The sequence below is a fragment of the Lithobates pipiens genome, unplaced genomic scaffold, assembly GCF_037356315.1.
Source record: "Lithobates pipiens isolate NorthernLeopardFrog02 unplaced genomic scaffold, aLitPip1_a1.2 Scaffold_8, whole genome shotgun sequence".
Classification (NCBI taxonomy): domain Eukaryota; kingdom Metazoa; phylum Chordata; class Amphibia; order Anura; family Ranidae; genus Lithobates; species Lithobates pipiens.
The window spans coordinates 661,983,972-662,003,186 of NW_027507903.1; the positions used below are offsets into that span (position 1 = coordinate 661,983,972).

The following is a 19,215-nucleotide window of genomic DNA, read 5'->3' on the forward strand; positions in this document are numbered from 1 at the left end:
CACACAACCTGCTTGGTCCACAAAAGTTCTTATAAGGACTGGTAACTTGGTATAGGGTGCTACGGTACATAGGCCTGAGTGCGTTACAGTCTGCTGTTCTGTAAGGACCGCTATCGGTCCACAATACATAGGGTTGCCGTGCACTACTGCTGACCGCTGCCCTATACTGCAGCAGTCCTTCATTGGTATAGGGACTGACGTACAGTCTGCTAATCACTAACACACAACCTGCTTGGTCCACAAAAGTTCTTATAAGGACTGGTAACTTGGTATAGGGTGCTACGGTACATAGGCCTGAGTGCAGTACAGTCTGCTGTTCTGTAAGGACCGCTATCGGTCCACAATACATAGGGTTGACGTGCACTACTGCTGACCGCTGCCCTATACTGCAGCAGTCCTTCATTGGTATAGGGACTGACGTACAGTCTGCTAATCACTAACACACAACCTGCTTGGTCCACAAAAGTTCTTATAAGGACTGGTAACTTGGTATAGGGTGCTACGGTACATAGGCCTGAGTGCGTTACAGTCTGCTGTTCTGTAAGGACCGCTATCGGTCCACAATACATAGGGTTGACGTGCACTACTGCTGACCGCTGCCCTATACTGCAGCAGTCCTTCATTGGTATAGGGACTGACGTACAGTCTGCTAATCACTAACACACAACCTGCTTGGTCCACAAAAGTTCTTATAAGGACTGGTAACTTGGTATAGGGTGCTACGGTACATAGGCCTGAGTGCAGTACAGTCTGCTGTTCTGTAAGGACCGCTATCGGTCCACAATACATAGGGTTGCCGTGCACTACTGCTGACCGCTGCCCTATACTGCAGCAGTCCTTCATTGGTATAGGGACTGACGTACAGTCTGCTAATCACTAACACACAACCTGCTTGGTCCACAAAAGTTTTTATAAGGACTGGTAACTTGGTATAGGGTGCTACGGTACATAGGCCTGAGTGCAGTACAGTCTGCTGTTCTGTAAGGACCGCTATCGGTCCACAATACATAGGGTTGACGTGCACTACTGCTGACCGCTGCCCTATACTGCAGCAGTCCTTCATTGGTATAGGGACTGACGTACAGTCTGCTAATCACTAACACACAACCTGCTTGGTCCACAAAAGTTCTTATAAGGACTGGTAACTTGGTATAGGGTGCTACGGTACATAGGCCTGAGTGCAGTACAGTCTGCTGTTCTGTAAGGACCGCTATCGGTCCACAATACATAGGGTTGACGTGCACTACTGCTGACCGCTGCCCTATACTGCAGCAGTCCTTCATTGGTATAGGGACTGACGTACAGTCTGCTAATCACTAACACACAACCTGCTTGGTCCACAAAAGTTCTTATAAGGACTGGTAACTTGGTATAGGGTGCTACGGTACATAGGCCTGAGTGCAGTACAGTCTGCTGTTCTGTAAGGACCGCTATCGGTCCACAATACATAGGGTTGCCGTGCACTACTGCTGACCGCTGCCCTATACTGCAGCAGTCCTTCATTGGTATAGGGACTGACGTACAGTCTGCTAATCACTAACACACAACCTGCTTGGTCCACAAAAGTTTTTATAAGGACTGGTAACTTGGTATAGGGTGCTACGGTACATAGGCCTGAGTGCAGTACAGTCTGCTGTTCTGTAAGGACCGCTATCGGTCCACAATACATAGGGTTGACGTGCACTACTGCTGACCGCTGCCCTATACTGCAGCAGTCCTTCAGCGGTATAGGGACTAAGAGTTTTGTCACAGGGTGATTTAAAAAATGACAGGCAGAGGAAGAGGCAGGCCCTTCCGCAGGGGTGGTAGGGGTAGGGCAGGAGCAACAGCCTTGAGCCAAAGTGGGAAGTTGCAGAAGGTGCGTTCAATTACTTTAAAGGACGCACCAGACTTGGTTGAGTGGCTCACTCAGCCTTATTCTTCTGCACCCTCCTCATCCTCTCGATCTGCACCCTCTTCTTCACTCTCTGCTATGTGCACCCCCAAAGACACTACCACCAACAACACCACCACCACCACATACCTTCCGCTTGAGTGCAAATGGGGGCCTTCATGCTCCAGTGTTTTAATAGGGACCCCCGTATAAAAAGCATGAGGGTCAAGGACCAGTACTGGGTGGCAACGTACTTAGATCCCCGGTACAAACACAAAATGGCGGAAATGTTACCGCCGTCGCAGAGGGCTGTCAGAATGCAGCACTTCCAGGCCTTGCTTCGAGAAATGCTGCATTCTGCTTTTGCGTGCGCTGGCAGAGGAGCAATTCCCACTCCCAGAGAAGGATTTGCGGGTACCAATCCAACAGCGCCTGCAAGAAGAGGCCGGTTTGAAGATGTGTTGGTGACTTCGGATATGAGGTCATTCTTTCAGCCGACCCATCGACAGGTGTCATCCGGATCCAGCATCAGGGAACGCCTAGACCGTCAGGTGTCCGACTACATTGGGTTAACGGCCGATGTGGACGCTCTGAGGAGTGATGAACCCCTAGACTACTGGGTGGGCAGGCTTGACCTCTGGCCAGAGCTTGCCCAATTTGCAATCGAACTGTTGGCTTGCCCCTCATCCAGTGTCCTGTCCGAAAGGACGTTCAGCGCAGCAGGGGGGATTGTGACCGATAAGCGTACTCGCCTAGCTCAGGACAGTGTTAACTACCTCACATTTCTAAAAATGAATGAGGCATGGATCTCGGAGGAATTCAACACATGTGATCAGTAGACCATGTATATGTCTATAAACAATTTTTGGAATCAAGCACACAGACCTTCTTAATTCATTTGGCTCACTTCCCTGACCCAAAAAAGCACACCGTACTATATGCCCCTACCCTCCTCTTTGAAGAGGTTGAGCGGTGTCATATTTCTACTGGGGCTGCTTATTATGAGGGGTTCCCACCATCCCTGTGCTGTGCTGACTTCCTCCTGGGTGTTCTTATTATGAGGGGCTCCCACCATCCCTGTGCTGTGCTGACTTCCTCCTGGGGGTTCTTATTATGAGGGGCTCCCACCATCCCTGTGCTGTGCTGACTTCCTCCTGGGGGTTCTTATTATGAGGGGATCACACCATCCCTGTGCTGTGCTGACTTCCTCCTGGGGCTGCTTACGGTGCTGCTGTCAGCGCTGTATGTCACGGAGCTGCTGTCAGCGCTGTATGTCACGGAGCTGCTGTCAGCGCTGTATGTCACGGAGCTGCTGTCAGCGCTGTATGTCACGGAGCTGCTGTCAGCGCTGTATGTCACGGAGCTGCTGTCAGCGCTGTATGTCACGGAGCTGCTGTCAGCGCTGTATGTCACGGAGCTGCTGTCAGCGCTGTATGTCACGGAGCTGCTGTCAGCGCTGTATGTCACGGTGCTGCTGTCAGCGCTGTATGTCACGGAGCTGCTGTCAGCGCTGTATGTCACGGAGCTGCTGTCAGTGCTGTATGTCACGGAGCTGCTGTCAGCGCTGTATGTCACGGAGCTGCTGTCAGCGCTGTATGTCACGGAGCTGCTGTCAGCGCTGTATGTCACGGTGCTGCTGTCAGCGCTGTATGTCACGGAGCTGCTGTCAGCGCTGTATGTCACGGAGCTGCTGTCAGTGCTGTATGTCACGGAGCTGCTGTCAGCGCTGTATGTCACGGAGCTGCTGTCAGCGCTGTATGTCACGGAGCTGCTGTCAGCGCTGTATGTCACGGTGCTGCTGTCAGCGCTGTATGTCACGGAGCTGCTGTCAGCGCTGTATGTCACGGAGCTGCTGTCAGCGCTGTATGTCACGGAGCTGCTGTCAGCGCTGTATGTCACGGAGCTGCTGTCAGCGCTGTATGTCACGGAGCTGCTGTCAGCGCTGTATGTCACGGTGCTGATGTCAGTGCTCTGTATTACGGTGCTGCTGTCAGTGCTCTGTATCTCCTGCACCCTCTTGTTTGCCTACCCTGGTCCCTGACCTTCCCTCTCCTCCATTGCCTTCATTAGCTCCATAGTCCTGAATTGTCAGAACAATTTCCCAAATAAAAAAAAAATGCTTGTAGTTATCGATCCCAAATTCACCTCATACATGTATTATGCTATTGTCCAGGTGGTGGGACTACGTGCTACCCCCTAATAATTACCCCGTGGCCGCAAATTCGACCTAAAGGTTTGCGAAATTCGCCTCCCATTGAAGTCAATGGAGCCCGCGGCGAACGGTCGTTTTCGCGAACGTTTGTGCCCGTTCGCGTTTCGCGTTCGCGAAACGTCCCGTCGGAAGTTCGTCCATCACTACTCAAGAAATGAGACTCTATAGCTTTCCTACAGACTAAATAATATACACTGATTTGAGTTATTTTCACCAAAGCAATTGAGCAGAATACATTTTGACCTAAATTTATGAAGAAAGGTTGTTTGCAAAATTGCATAAAAGAAAAAAGAAAAGAAAAATCAGTTATTTTTTTCAAAATTTTCAATTATTTTTCATTTATTTAGAAAAAAAAAGTATAAAACCCAGTCGTTATTACCACCAAAGAAAGCTCTATTTGTGTCAACAAAATGGTAAAAAATTTGATTTGGATACAGTGTTACATGACTGCGCAATTGTCATTCAAAGTGTAACAGCGCCAAAAGCTGAAAATTGCCCTGGGCAGGAGGGGGGCAGTATTGAAGGGGTTAAAGCCCTTGTAAAAGTTCAGATTTGTTTTCAATAATAAATATTTAGTTATACTTACCTGTTCTGTGCAATTACACTTTTGTACAAAGCAGCCCCGATCTTCCACTTCTCTGGTCCCCCTACCTGTGCTCCTGACACCTTCCCCCTGCCGAGTGCTCCCAAAGCAAGCTGCTTGCTCTGGGAGCACTCATACGTACTCGCTCCTGAGCCGCCTCTTTGTGCCAATGAGATAAACAAAGTGTGGCCCCCTCCCTCCTCACTGTATGTGATTGACTGCAGCAGAAGCCAACATGTCAGTCAATGAAGAGGGAGAGACCCGGGAGAGCTTCCACTCTCGTGCACATTGCTTTATCGGGATCGGGCTCAGCTCAGTATAAGGAGGGGGGGGGGCTGCACACTGAAGTAAAAAATGAATGCATGAAGGTAAAATACCTTCAGCCTTTAGAACCACTTAAAAAGGAACCTTTAAAAATACTCAAGAAATAGAAAAATTATGACCTGCAAATGATAATTCTGTTTGACACAAGAGGACTCAATGTAGACCTCAGTCTTTGAAGCCACAATCCTACAGTATTATGACCATCTTTCACTTATAATTGTCAGTGTCACCTCTCATTGCTGATGTGCATGGCATATAAAGTCTTCTTCATTGTAATTCTGTAGTGAAAGTTGAAGGATCTTATTAATTAATAAGGTGTATATAGTAAGATGACAGACTCACGTTGAGGTTCGGGCTTGACGAGAACTTCCCCTTTAATTTCACAACGTAAGGAGTTCCAATTAATGACATTTCCTTGGAGATCACCAGAGAGGACCTTCTGGATGTCTTCCTGAGTCAGGACGTAATCCCACATGTGGACGTCACTTATCTCACCAACCAATGACTGAGAAGCTTCAAACCCTCCACCAAAAGAGTCTTGGTCCTGTCCCAGAACAATACTGCTTTCAGCATCCATATAATTAGCAGCATAATAATAATAATGTCCCATGTGATACCTGTCAGAGGAGAGCTTTCCATTGAGCCAAAGATAGAGGGGCCCTGGATATCTGGAGTCCAAGGTCACACAGATGTGCCTCCAGTAAAAAGGCTTCCAGTTTGGTGCAAAAGCACCCGCTGCATTATTTATGAATACCTGATAGGTGTACGGAGGCTGGAAGTAGATGTGAAAGGCATCTGCGTATCCTGGAGTAGCTATAGAGAACAAAGAATAGGGACGGGAAAGTTCACTGTAGGAACGTAGACAGACGCTGACTTTCTCCAATGGCCTTGTAATTGTAGGTCTTAGAATGACATGAGCCGTGTTGGTTTCTTTGGGGAAGACAAAGACTTTACCCTCCAGGTCTGGGGAAGAAAACAGACAAAACTCATTACTGATAGATATCAAAGCTTTGGGTCCAGAATTTATTTATAAATGCTAGAATCTTACATTTAAAAAAAAGACACAATGATAAATCTTAGGAAGGTAATTATATATACTTTTCTTTGTGTATAAATATGTAGTTTGCAGATCCTGAACCATGAGTTTATTTGTTGCCACTCCTCTGGTAATGTGGGTGGGGCTTGGTAGTTCAGGTATATATTCACTGACCAACACCATGTAGGCCTGTGGCCTGTGTCATGTACCTGGTGATGGAGCCTGACGTGGGGAGGAAGGCAAACTTTTACACATCTGGCTCAGTACCCCTAATAAGGTAACAGGCGGTACAGAGCCTGGAGTCGCATGAGTGCCTGGAAGCTCTGGTGATGGTGGTTGCAGATGAGAGGTCTTTGTGCACTTGGCTGGACTGTGATGCAGGGCAGCAGGCACAGTAGGCTGGAAGACAGTCAGCAGGCACTTGGCAAGCCCTCGGCAGGCCTGGCAGGTGGCAGACAGCAGGTACTTGCCAGGCTTCATGAGTAGCTGCATGAGTAGGGAGGGCCTCCATGGGCTGGACACAGAGAAGAGTCAGGCAAACCAGGTCAGTAACTAGAAGTCACACCAGGCACAGAGCAGCAGGTAGAAAAATAGTCAGGTTCAGGCTGTAGTTGGCAATGGTAAGCATAGGCAGAAGGATCAGGCAGGAACGTGGCCAAAGAGCAAGCCAGGGGTTGGTTCAAGCGTGGTCAGCCGAATAGCAGAACAGCAACACGAGACATAGGAACAGGTAACAGGTAGCAGAACATTGTAGACCATAAGTGAAGGTCCTAGTGCAGCAGAGGTGTTTAAATAGCCCACTTGGTGCCAATATAGTGGCGGGTGTGCGCGCTGGCGCGCACACGCATTCACGTGTGCACATTTGCAAGAGTGAAGCTCTGGCTAACAGGAATTTGCTGTTCGTGCACATTTATGTGTCTGTGCACATTTAGTCTTTGACAATAGGTTTGGCTAATAGGAATTCTCTGCCTGCGCATAACTATGCACCTGGGTATATTTATATATTTGTCTTTCCTGACAGCCTGTGTACTTGAGTGGAGGAGAGAGCCCTCTTTAGGGAGGGACTGCCAGGAGGAGTAGTTATAGGCTCACAATGGAGAATGCAAAAGAATCTTTGCTACCACATCATTTGCCCAGCAGGTCTGTAGCTTGGTTTTAGTAGGCCTCAGGGTCCAGATCTGAACCTGGGAGCTCTGCAATGTCTGGCTGTAGCTCTTGTTGCTGTTCCACCTGAGATGCAAGGTAGCTCTCTGTCTGATCCCTTGGACAACATTGCCTTGTATCTTGTTTCTGGTGAACCTCAAACTCTTTGCTCCTCCCATGAACTCCCTATTTAAACCATGTTTCTGCACTTCCTGTTTGCCAGAGATTGTTACCAACCTTTGGCTTGTTTACTGACTACACGTCTGCTTGATCCCTACTTTCTATATCTGTTTACGGTCCCCAGATTGCTCACCTCCTGGTGGTGAGAAACTGAGGACCACGACCTGGCGCTAACACACAGCAAAATCTATCTCCATAATCAGGAGCTCTGATGAAGACCAGTCTTTGGACCAGTTAGTGCTGGTTGGTGTGAACCTATCTATTGCTATAGCTACTGGTCTCTGAGCCTGGCCCCTGACTGTGATAGAGGGACACCTTGTGTGAGAAAACACCTTTGGAGGACTCACTAAAGAGGACTGGGAAGATGGGGGGAGACTATGGCAATGTGTTATGGTACTGAGTGTTCTGCACTGATAGTGTGTGTCATGAGAAAGATGTTATCTTGCGTGTGCCAATTTTGATGCAGTAAAGCATTGAAAAGCCTTTGGACATTCTTTATTCCGGTTAACAGACCTCAGGCCAAGAATATGTTAGAAAGCCAGCCTCGGGTGTGGACAGTTAGTAACACAAAATGGGGGTATCTCCAAAAAGATAGGTATGTGCGTATCCTATCTGGGGAAGAAGCAGGACCTGGACCAGTTTGGTGGGAACCGCTGTCCAATCCAGGTCTCTTACAAGCTTACATTTTCCATCATCTCAGTTCACCAATAAAAGGAGTTCAATTTTTCAAACGTTTTCCTGACATTTTAAAGGATAAGTTCACCTTTGCACAGGGCTGGATTAACATAGGGGCTATTGGAGCTGCAGCTCCAGGCCCCTACCTTAATATAGGCCCAGCCACCCAAAAAGAACACAGTGCTCATGAAAAGCAATGGGCCAACAGAGTTCTCCCCTGATGGGCCCTGTATTCCACATGCACCGCCTGGGCAGAGTGGTGAGATTGATGATGGGTGCCGCATGAGCAGTCCTAACGGAAGCCTGAGGCACGCCAGTGCAGGGCTCTTGCAGAATTCTGGGGCTTCCATAGCGTTAGGCCTATCCGGCTGCACTCTTTCAGCACAGAGTGCATGCCAATGCACAGCCCTTACAGCAGCCTTCCCTAGTTGGCATACGCCCTTTGCAGTTTGAGCGCATGCCAACAAAGGCTCTTCTAAACACAGAAGGGTGCCCAGTAAAAGGTCCACCAAAATCCTCAGCACCAAGCACATGATGCTCTTAATCCGGCCCTGCCTTTGCAGGTAAAACGATCTGCATTTATTCAGGCTTGAATGTTTTTGTTTTAACTAAGGGAAAGCTATTTGTTAGTGAGAGGAGATGGTTGTTAAGCTTGAAAAACCCTCATTTTCAGATGCTCCCATTGAAGTCTATGGTGCTAAAATTTCTCCATTTTGCTTCAGATGTAGCTTTCTGAGTGTCAAGCATGGAGCTGAAGTCCCCTGAGGGATCATATATACACAGGCGCTTTAGAATTTCGGCTGTTGAGCGTTTTGGAGCTTTGTGTTTCAAGCTGTGATTCTGGCAGGCATGTACTGGCCATTGGGACTACCGGGAGTTTCCCGGTGGGCCGATGGCTCAGTGGGCCACTCTGATGTAAGGGGGCTGGTGATGGGACACTCTGATATAAGGGGTGCTGATGGGACACTCTGATGTAAGGGGTGCTGATGGGACACTCTGATGTAAGGGGTGCTGATGGGACACTCTGATGTAAGGGGTGCTGATGGGACACTCAAAATGTAATGGGCCGGTCTGGGTGAAGTCCAGGGCCAAATTTCTGTCCCAGTTCAGCCCTGGATTCTGGCAAACTCAAGGCAGCAGCGATCCTGAACCTCATCCCTACTTATGGTTCAGTATAATGTGTTGACTTTACAAGAAAGATTGTAAATGGATTATGAAATCACAAAAACTTGTTTTTATAATTCGGAATCTTGTTCACAATTTTTAGTTTTTTCTAGTTACTCCATGAGAACATTGTTTTTTTTTGTTGGGGCATATTATAATTGTAATTGCCACCTCTTATTTCAATGTAATTATATACTGACAGTTGGAGAATCTTATTGATTAAAAATCTGTGTATAGACAGATGTGTAACCTATGTGTATGTGTTTGTAAGCGTGCAGGGTAAAGGACCACTCTATATCAAGATTCAACTCAACTCAGTTGACAGACTTACGCTGGTGTTTAGGCTGGACAAGAACGTTGCCTTTGATTTCATAGTCTAGAGCTAGCCAGTTAATGACGTTTCCATGGAGGTCACCAGTGATGACCATCTTGATGTCTTCCTGAGTCAGGACATAATCCCACATGTGGACGTCACCTATTTCACTGACCAATAACTGAGAAACATTAAAAGAGTCTCGTTCCTGCCCTAGAACAATGCTGGTTTCAGCTGCGATAGAAGATCCTTTCATGGAGACTCCTTCTGGGTAGAGTTTCCCATTGACCCAAAGTTGGACCACTCCAGTGTCGGAGTCCCAGGTCACGCAGGTGTGTCTAAAAGACTCTGAGTCTGTTTTAAAACTAATGACTTCCTGGTTGATATGTACAGAACAAGTGCGTGGAGGTTGTATGCTGATTGTAAAGGCGTTGTCCTTCCCGGGAGTAGCAAGAGAGAAGACCGTATAGGAGCGTGAAAGATCTGAATAAGAACGTAGACAGACGCTGACTTTCTGCAATGGCCTTGTGATTGTAGGTCGTAGAATGACATGAGATGTTTTGGCTTCACGGGGGAAGACGAATATTTTACCCTCCATGTCTAAGGAAGGAAACAGAAAAAGATCATTAGTGCTTGCTACACATCAAAGCTTTAGATGATTAGCAATAAACTCAGAATGTATTTATATATACATTTAGCATCTAAAATAAAAAAAAATAAAAAAACAGCTGAATACTCTTATATCTCAGAGAGATCAGGAGATTCCATTTTATTTTGTTTATAAATATTTGGTTCACATTCAGAAGCTAATGTGCATTGGCCCGTTCATTTTCCAAGAGAGCCATTGAAGGGTATGACTTCTCTCCAAATGTTCTGTTCACGTTTTATTAAAAGTGGAGGTTTCACATGTAGGGGCAAAGGAATCCTAACACTGTCAGGTATAAAATCTGTCTGGCACGTTAATGAATGTATTATTAAAGCTAAACTCCAGAAATTCAGCTTCTTTGTATAAAGTGAATGCACGCTGTAAGTTAGTCCAACAAGATGCATGACATCTCCTGGACTTTTTGCTATTATTTACATTGGGTAGCTTTTTGGTACTTCCGAAAAGACAACTATCACTGTAATTCTGGGAGCCTGACACTGATGCTTCAACTCTCAGCATCTTCAACAGTAGAGTCACCTGCAGCTGTTATGCCTGCCCCTCCAATCCTCCTGCCCAATCACAGAAGCCTTTGTATTATGTAAACTCATTCAGAAAATACAAAGGCTTCTCTGAATGGGCCACAGAAGGGAGGGAGGGGGCTTTGCTGCTCTGTGTGCTTCTCTCCCCTCTCACAGTTGTGGCAGCAGGCAGGTAAAGTCACCTGGTTGTATCCAGGATGGTAAATATGTGTGTCCTAGATTCAGGCTTTATGCAGACTTTTACAATTAGAGGGGAAGAGTTAATGAGCCCAGCTGAAGTAGGTGGGCTCATTAAGACCTCTACAAAAAACCCCAGCATGCATAGGGAGATGCTCCATCCTGGAACCAGTTTTTGTGTTGTATAGACTGGGGAGTGTGACACCTGTTCTGTGCGGTGAGTTAACGCCTGTGTGGCAAATCTCTACAACAGGGACAGGGACTGGGGCAGCACAAGGCTGTTCTCAGTTGTTAGACAGGGAGTCTACGTGTGTAGTTAGAGGTCAAGCTGACCAGGATTTATTTTCTTGTTTTATTTTGTTTGGCTGTTATATGTATCACTGCATGTAGCCTAAATAAACCGGATCTTTTGTTTTTTGAACCTACACCGCTGTCTGCTGTGCCTGACTTTGTGTTGTGAACCCATCCAGGGGGTCACACACACCCGCTGCCGAGCTAACCCCTCACACAGTCTTAGCCCCTGTACACACGGTCGGAGATTTCAACAACCAAATCCGTCAGATTTTGTCCGTCGGATTTTGTCCGTCGGATCTTGTCTGAAACTGTTGCATACACACGGTCGGACTAAGTTGTCGAAAAATCCGATCATTCAGAACGTGATGACGTAATTTCGTTACGATGGGACTACGTTCAGGCTAGTAGCCAATAGCTTTGATGTAGGAATTTGATCTGAGCATGCGTGGCACTTGGTCCGATAAAAATTCTCTACACATGATCGGAGTATGTCCGATCGAACCAGTTGGTCGGGAAATATTTCCAACAAGTTGGAAAATTGGGTCCGAAAGGATATTCTGACGGAATCAGTCCGATGCATACCACACACAGTCGGATTATCCAACAACACGGTCCAATAGGACACATTCTGACGGATTCTCTGACCGTGTGTACAGGGGCTTAGGATACTCAGTGTATTCTCTGGCAGAGCCATAACACAGTCATATATGAATAATGGAGATACAGTAAGTTCAGGAGGTGATATGCTCTTAATTGGACTTAACTTATAGCCTTCACTTTTTACAAAGTGGCTAAATTTTTGGAAATCAGCTTTAATAATGATATAATTTCATTGGTATGCTAATGCTTGCAGGTTCCCCTAAAATATCAAATGACAATTGGACATTTTGATACTTACTCCACTAATCTTTTAAATTAAATTTTTCTACTACTGATAGAGTGACGCAGAACACAGAAAGAATGAAGTTGGTATAGAGGTTATGTGTATCTTGTGATTGTATTATTTCTTTCTCAGTATTTTGTTTCAAGTGGAGAAAAAGATTTGAGCAAAATAGATAAAATCACAAGAAGAAAGTTTGATTTCTTTTACGTTCATGGAGGGACACAGCTCCTTCATCTTTATCCTATGACCAAGCAGAAGGCTTGGTCATAGATAAAGAAGAAACAGCTGTTTCCGTCAATAAACTCAGTGAAAGGCATTTTACGATGAGTAACACAAAAATCCAGTTTTTAGACCTCAAAAAAACTCTCACCGATTAGGAATCTAGGTTACAACTTTCGGATGTTCTAGTTACTCCATGAGAACGTTGATTTCTTGTGTGATTTTCACTTATAATGGTCATTGTAATCTCTCGTTGTTGATGTGCAAAACAAATAAATCATAATAAATAATAGTAATTAAAGTGTATATAGATAAGATGACAGACTTACGCAAATTTGTAGGCTGGAGAAGAACACCCCCTTTCATTTCATAGAGTAGAGACTTCCAATTAATGACATTTCCATGGTGGTCACCAGATATGACCTTTTGGATGTCTTCTGGAGTCAGGACATAATCCCACATGTTGACATCACTAATTTCCCCAACCAATGACTGAGAAGCATTAACACCCCCACCATAGGAATCGTGTCCCAGAATAATGCTGCTTTTAACTGCGATAGAAGGCTGCCCCCTATTATATCCTTTGGTGGAGTTCTTCCCATTCACCCAAAGTTGGACTTCCCCAGTTCTCGAGTCCCAGGTCACACAGATATGGCTCCAGTCTGGAGGCTCTGAATCCCTCTTGAAAACAATGCTTCCATGGTTTATGTATACAGTGTAGGTGGTTGGAGCCTGGAACCTGATTAGAAAAGCATCTCTGTATGTTGGAGTAGATAAAGAGAAGAGAGGATTCTGGCGTGAAAGTTCACTGTAGGTGCGTAGACAGACGCTGACTTTCTGCAATGGCTCTGTAATTGTAGGTCTTAGAATGACATGAGTGGTGTTGGTTTCTTTGGGGAAGACGAACATTTTACCCTCCAAGTCTAGGGAAGGAAATGGAGAAAACTCATTACTGATACTTATCAAAGCTTAGATGCTATAAACTCATAATTTATTGATAGATGATAGAATCCAACATAAAAATAATTAAATACACTCATACTGTATATCTCAGAAGATCATTATATTTATTTTTATTTTTTGTATAGAGATGTTGTTTTCAGATCCAGTATGGCGTAGGAAAAGAAAACAAATGTGTTTTGGCAGCTTACATTTTCTATCATTTAATATTTTTTTACTAATAATAATCAATAATACTTAATAAATAATAATTTAATAATTTAAAATAATTATTATTATTTAAAAAATAATCATAATATAAATATTATTATTATTAAGATGGTGATTATGATTATTTATATTATCATTAATATTATCTCCAAAAGTTCAGCTAAAATATTATTTTTAGACCTCATTTGTGAAGTATAGGATTGCTAACACTATCAGGAATATAAACTGGCTCCACATTCATCAAAGTGGTTTTAAACTCTAATGCCGCGTACACACGAGCGGACTTTTCAACATCCAAAGTCCGAAGGACCGAGTCCATCAGACTATCCGATCGTGTGTGGGCTGCAACGGACTTTTGATTCACCAAAGTCTGACGGACTTTAGAATATGGAACATGCTTCAAATTTTCCCGAAGGAACTCCGCCGGACCCGGTCCCCTTCGAAAACTCCGCTCGTGTGTATGCTACTCTGACGGACTAAAACCGACGCTAGGGCAGCTATTGGCTACTGGCTATGAACTTCCTTATTCGAGCCGAGTCGTACGTCATCACGTTCGAATCCGTCGGAGTTTAGTGTGATTGTGTGTGGCCAAGTCCGTTCGGCCGAAAAGTCTGTCAGAACTCCGTCGGAATTCCAGCAGAACTCCGACGGAACTCCTTTGGAAGTCTGTCGGACTTAAGTCTGCTCGTGTGTACGGGGCATAAAGGTTTTATTTTTTTTAACATATCAAAATGCCAGCACAAAAACCGTGAGATGAGGCCAACAGTACCATTCCTCTTCAGGAATATCATGGACCTATCAATGCCTGTAGGAGTGTAGAACTCTATCCATGGGTACCAAGTATATTCCAACTTTCGAGTCCCGTCGCTTTTCTTGGGTCGTGTACCACATAATTTTCTGTTTCACCTAGGCGATTGTTGGTGTGGGAGACCACCACACTTTCACCAATGTCTGCCTGGTTGCCGTAAACAAAAACGTCCCAACCACAACACTACCTGCCTGGAGTTTGCATGTTCTCCCTGTGCCTGTGTGGGTTTCCTCCGGGTACTCCGGTTTCCTCCCACAATCCAAAGACATGCAGGTAGGTTAATTGGCTTCTGTCCAAAATTGGCCCTAGTATATGAATGGGGACCTTGGATGGTGGGCTCCTTGAGGGTAGGGACCAATGTGAGTGTGCAATGTACAGGGATAGGGACAATTGTAGACACTCAGGTTGAACTGGATGGACTGGTGTCTTTATTCAACCTTACTAACTATGAAACTATGAAACTATGAAGAGGCAAGACTGTCTAGTAGTACAGTCCAGTCATTTTTCAGGTTCAGTAAAGTCTCCTTTGGTGACTTGAACATACCCTTGCCTAGCAAGGTATATACTATTAGGTAGACTCCCTTCCAGAAATGCTTAATTTTAAGGCAGTCCCACCAGATGTGCAAGAGGGTCCCAGGCATTTGGCAGTCAAAGAAACATTTCCCAGACAATGTGGGGACGAATTTAGCCAATCTTTGGGGGGACCATATACCACCACATTAATAATTTACAGTTGGATTCTATGGCTGTGGTGTTAATAGGGCAATGTTCTGTGGTTTCCAAGATTTGGCGCCAGTTGTCTGGTTGCATTTGAACCAGAAGGAAAGCCAAACACACATGTTAAAAGTCTTAGCCCTTGTACACACGGTCAGAGATTCCGACAACCAAATCCGTCGGACTTTGTCCGACAGATTTTGTCCGAAACTGTTGCATACAGACGGTCGGACAAAGTTGTTAGAAAATCCGATGTGATAACGTTATTTCGTTACGACGGGACTACGTTCAGGCTAGTAGCCAATAGCTTTGGTGTAGGAATTTGATCTGAGCATGAGTGGCACTTTGTCCGATTGGAATTCTCTACACATGATCGGAGTATGTCCGATCGGAGCATTTTGGCGGAAAATTTTACCAACAAGTTGGAAAACTTGGTCTGTCGGATACTCCGACAGAAACAGTCCGATGTAGACCACACACAGTCGGAATTTCCGCCAAAACAGTCCGATAGAAAACATTCCGACGGAATCTCCGACCGTGTGTACAAGGGCTTAGTAGGAATTAAAAAAATCCACAAATGACAAGCATGGTAACAACAACAAGAAAAGAAAATGCATTTTGGAGGCCAAACAGTCCCCCCTTCTTCTATGTGTCAGTATCACACAGCACAGTCTGGCAAATGCCACCATCCTAAATTTCTAATGTTTACTGCAGGGAAAATCCTGTGTTGCACATCAAGGTTTGCAGCCTATTCTGATGCTCTGGCACTAGAAATTATTTGTGGTCATGGGCATAGCAATAGGGGTCGCAGGGGTCACAATTGCGACCTCCTCTCATGCTCCAGGGGGACTAGGCAGAAAGAGGAACAATCAGCTGTATTTTCCTGCAGCAGCTGAAAGACAGCTTCTCCTCCTCTCCCTCCCACTGGTATTCAGTCGCTGTAGGAAAATACAGCTGATTGGATTTAGTAAATGCCGCCTCCGCCGCTCTGTTCTTCTTGTTGCCCAGGCTCCTCTGTATGCTCCCCTGGTGCCCCCAGAAGTGCTGCTGCCTGTCTTCAGATCACACAGTGAAGCATTTTGGGAATTATTCTAAATGCTAAATTTGAGCTGAAGAGTTCCCTGAAAGCATTTACCTTCATACATGCCGGGAAACAACAGAGGCAGGGGGTGCAGGATTTTATTGGAAGGAATTTAGAAGCATAGAGACTGTGACAACCGAGTGGGGACACAGACATCAGGTATCACTATTAATATTGCTGATCCCCGGGGCCACATGGAAGTGACCCAGGACTACACATCCATTGTGTATGAGCAGAGAACAGGAGCTGAATGGCTGCACAGACTTTTTATTTTCTAAATAGGTTCCTTTAAGCTAGTGCATTGTTGGTTCACTTAACTTTTCCTTCAATTTCCCTTCTAAATGTTTTTTTTTCTTTGTTTTCTTTGTCTGAATTTCTCACTTCCTGTTCCTCCTCAGTAAGCCGTTCTGGCTGACTAAACACCACTCAGATGATGGTGTGAAGTTTACTGAGGAGAAACAGGAAGTGGGAAATTCAGACACAGAAAAAAAGCATTTAGAAAGGAAATCGAAGGAAAAGGTAAGTGAACCAACAATGCACTAGCTTAAAGGAACCTATTTACAAAGTAAAAAAAGAACCTTTACAACCCCTTTAACTCCATAGCTGCTGGGGAGGGAGATGAACAGGTGGCTAACAATTGACCCCTCAATTGCCAGATACCTCTACCATGTACTACTTAAGGCAGCTACTGATTAACAATGGACAGGAAAGGTGACAGTGGCAGAACTACCAGGGTCACAAAGGACGCACTTGCGTACAACCACACCAGATTCAGCATTTCCTCTTGACACTGTTGTTCTGGATTCTGTATGCGTGGTTTGTGGTGAGGAAGTGAAGGGGGCTCTTTTCACTTGGGACATTAATGGTTGTGAGCAATATCCTTCAAGAAATGTTTCAAGATGAATTATCTCACCTTTAAGACTGCTAGAATCTTGTAGAAGTATTTCACAGACCATTGCTAGATAGTTTGAGGTGGGGTGGGGTTTGTTATGTGTTTGCTAAGTGCCTGTATACCATTGTTCTATTGTTTGTGTCTGTTTTAAGGCAACCTATTATGGGATGTATATGTATGTGATCTACTGATGAGAAGTTTGAATCCACCTGTGTCGACACACCCTGTTTCATTATGCCTTGGGAGGGGGGCCTTCCTCCAACAGTTCTCCTTGCTGATTGGACTGTTTACCTCACCCTGAATGCTAAGGGGGGGGGGGGTGATTGTCCCCTTAGCGTATATCTGTTGTTAGATGTGTTTGAATAAACTGTTGTTTTCACACTACATTTAGTTAGGGCTAATGACTGGGTGCTCTGAAGGATCTTGGATCGTGCCAGACGTACCAGACAAAGGAAGCATTTACAGCGGACAGACTCATGTTGAGTACGGGGGTCCGTCACAGGGTCCCACTGTGGGACCGTAATAAATGGCCCCATGATGGGAGTAAAGGGCCCTGGAATCAGTGGGAAGGGCCCAGGGTCTGAAGGGAAGGGCCGTGAGATCAGGCAGGCCCTTTGTGGTTTCTTGCACCATTGCCCTAAAGGTTTTAGTTGTGCCTCTGTTTGTGGCTGTTGTATCTCAGATAATACACTATATTGCCTATTTGAATATAAAACATGCACCGTCTCTCCCTCTTAAATAGGGATGAGCTTCGTGTTCGAGTCGAACGCACGTTCGACTCGAACATCGGTCGTTCGTGCGTTCGCCGAATTCCGAACGTTTGGGCCGTTCGCGGCAAAATTCGTGTGGCCCACAATGCATTGCGATGGCGCAATGCATTGCTGTCTCACGATTGGCCAAGCATGCACTGTGACCCCGCATGCTTGGCCAATCGCAGCGCCAGTAGCGAGGAGAGCAATGGTTGGCCACAGGCATCCTGCCTGTGGCCAATCATAGCTCAGGCTGTGTAGTGCACGCCCCACACTATATAAAGCTGCCTTTCAGGCGGCCTCGTGTAGTGTTTGTTAGCATCTGAAGCAGTGGGTGTTCTGTGTACCTTCAACACAGTACACACCAATCGTTTTTGGCTGATTTACTATTTTGCTCTTGTGTAGTGGTTACTGTCTGTGCCCTGACCGCAGTATACACCACTATATTCACCTCACCTATATAGCTAGTGATCTAGCTTTAATAATAGAGCTTGCAGTCAGTAGTGTTAGTGCGTGCTGTCTGCGTGCTCTGTACCCAGTACATACCACTATATACACCTACATAGCTGTTCTCTATTTGAGCCCGATTGTCATTTGCTGGAGTTATTGGAAGTTGTGTGTGCCTCCAGCACAGCACAGTATACATCTGTATATACCCCTTTAACTCTGCTGTTTTCTGGTTATTGTCTGCGTGCCCTGACCGCAGTATACACCGTGATATTCACCTCACCTATATAGCTAGTGGTCCATCTTTAACAATAGAGCTTGCAGTCAGTAGTGTCACTCAGGAGATAGTGCGTGCTGTGTGCCTGCTCTGTACCCAGTACATACCGCTATTATCCACCTACATAGCTGTTCTCTATTTGGGCCCGATTGGCATCTGCGGGAGTTATTGGAAGTTGTGTGTGCCTCCAGCACAGCACAGTATACATCTGTATATACCCCTTTAACTCTGCTGTTTTCTTGTTATTGTCTGCGTGCCCTGACCGCAGTATACACCATGATATTCACCTCACCTATATAGCTAGTGGTCCATCTTTAACAATAGAGCTTGCAGTCAGTAGTGTCACTCAGGAGATAGTGCGTGCTGTGTGCCTGCTCTGTACCCAGTACATACCGCTATTATCCACCTACATAGCTGTTCTCTATTTGGGCCCGATTGACATCTGCTGGAGTTATTGGAAGTTGTGTGTGCTTCCAGCACAGCACAGTATACATCTGTATATACCCCTTTAACTCTGCTGTTCTATAAAAAAGGCATCTGCAGGAGTTAGTGGGTGTCGTGTGCCTCCAGCACAATATAAACTACCCAACTACTGTTTTACCCAACTCCCTTCAGGCCATTACCATGTCTGGAAGGCCAGCAAGGAGAGGCAGACAGGCGCGAGACGATAAAAGAGGGCAAGCAGGCTCTGTGTCTAGAGACAACAGTGCTGGTCGTGGACGCGGTGCATTGTCATCAGCACGTGGCCATGGGACATGCTTGTCCTTCTTTTCTGCAGCTGGACATGTTGAACCGCAACATGCCAACGACTTGGTA

At 45.7% G+C, this 19,215-nt stretch overlaps 1 protein-coding gene across 3 annotated transcripts in view; it reads right to left on the minus strand.

Moving 5' to 3' along the window:
- LOC143961839 (uncharacterized) overlaps window positions 1-19,215 on the minus strand; it is a 299,153-nt gene that overhangs the window by 15,107 nt on the left and 264,831 nt on the right. For all 3 annotated transcript variants that reach the window (XM_077471171.1, XM_077471173.1, XM_077471172.1), the window contains 3 exons: window positions 12,591-13,184; window positions 9,522-10,103; window positions 5,335-5,955 (listed from right to left, as the gene is read on the minus strand). In XM_077471171.1, the coding sequence (XP_077327297.1) occupies window positions 5,335-5,955; window positions 9,522-10,103; window positions 12,591-13,184 (1,797 nt within the window). The remainder of the gene's footprint in view (window positions 1-5,334; window positions 5,956-9,521; window positions 10,104-12,590; window positions 13,185-19,215) is intronic.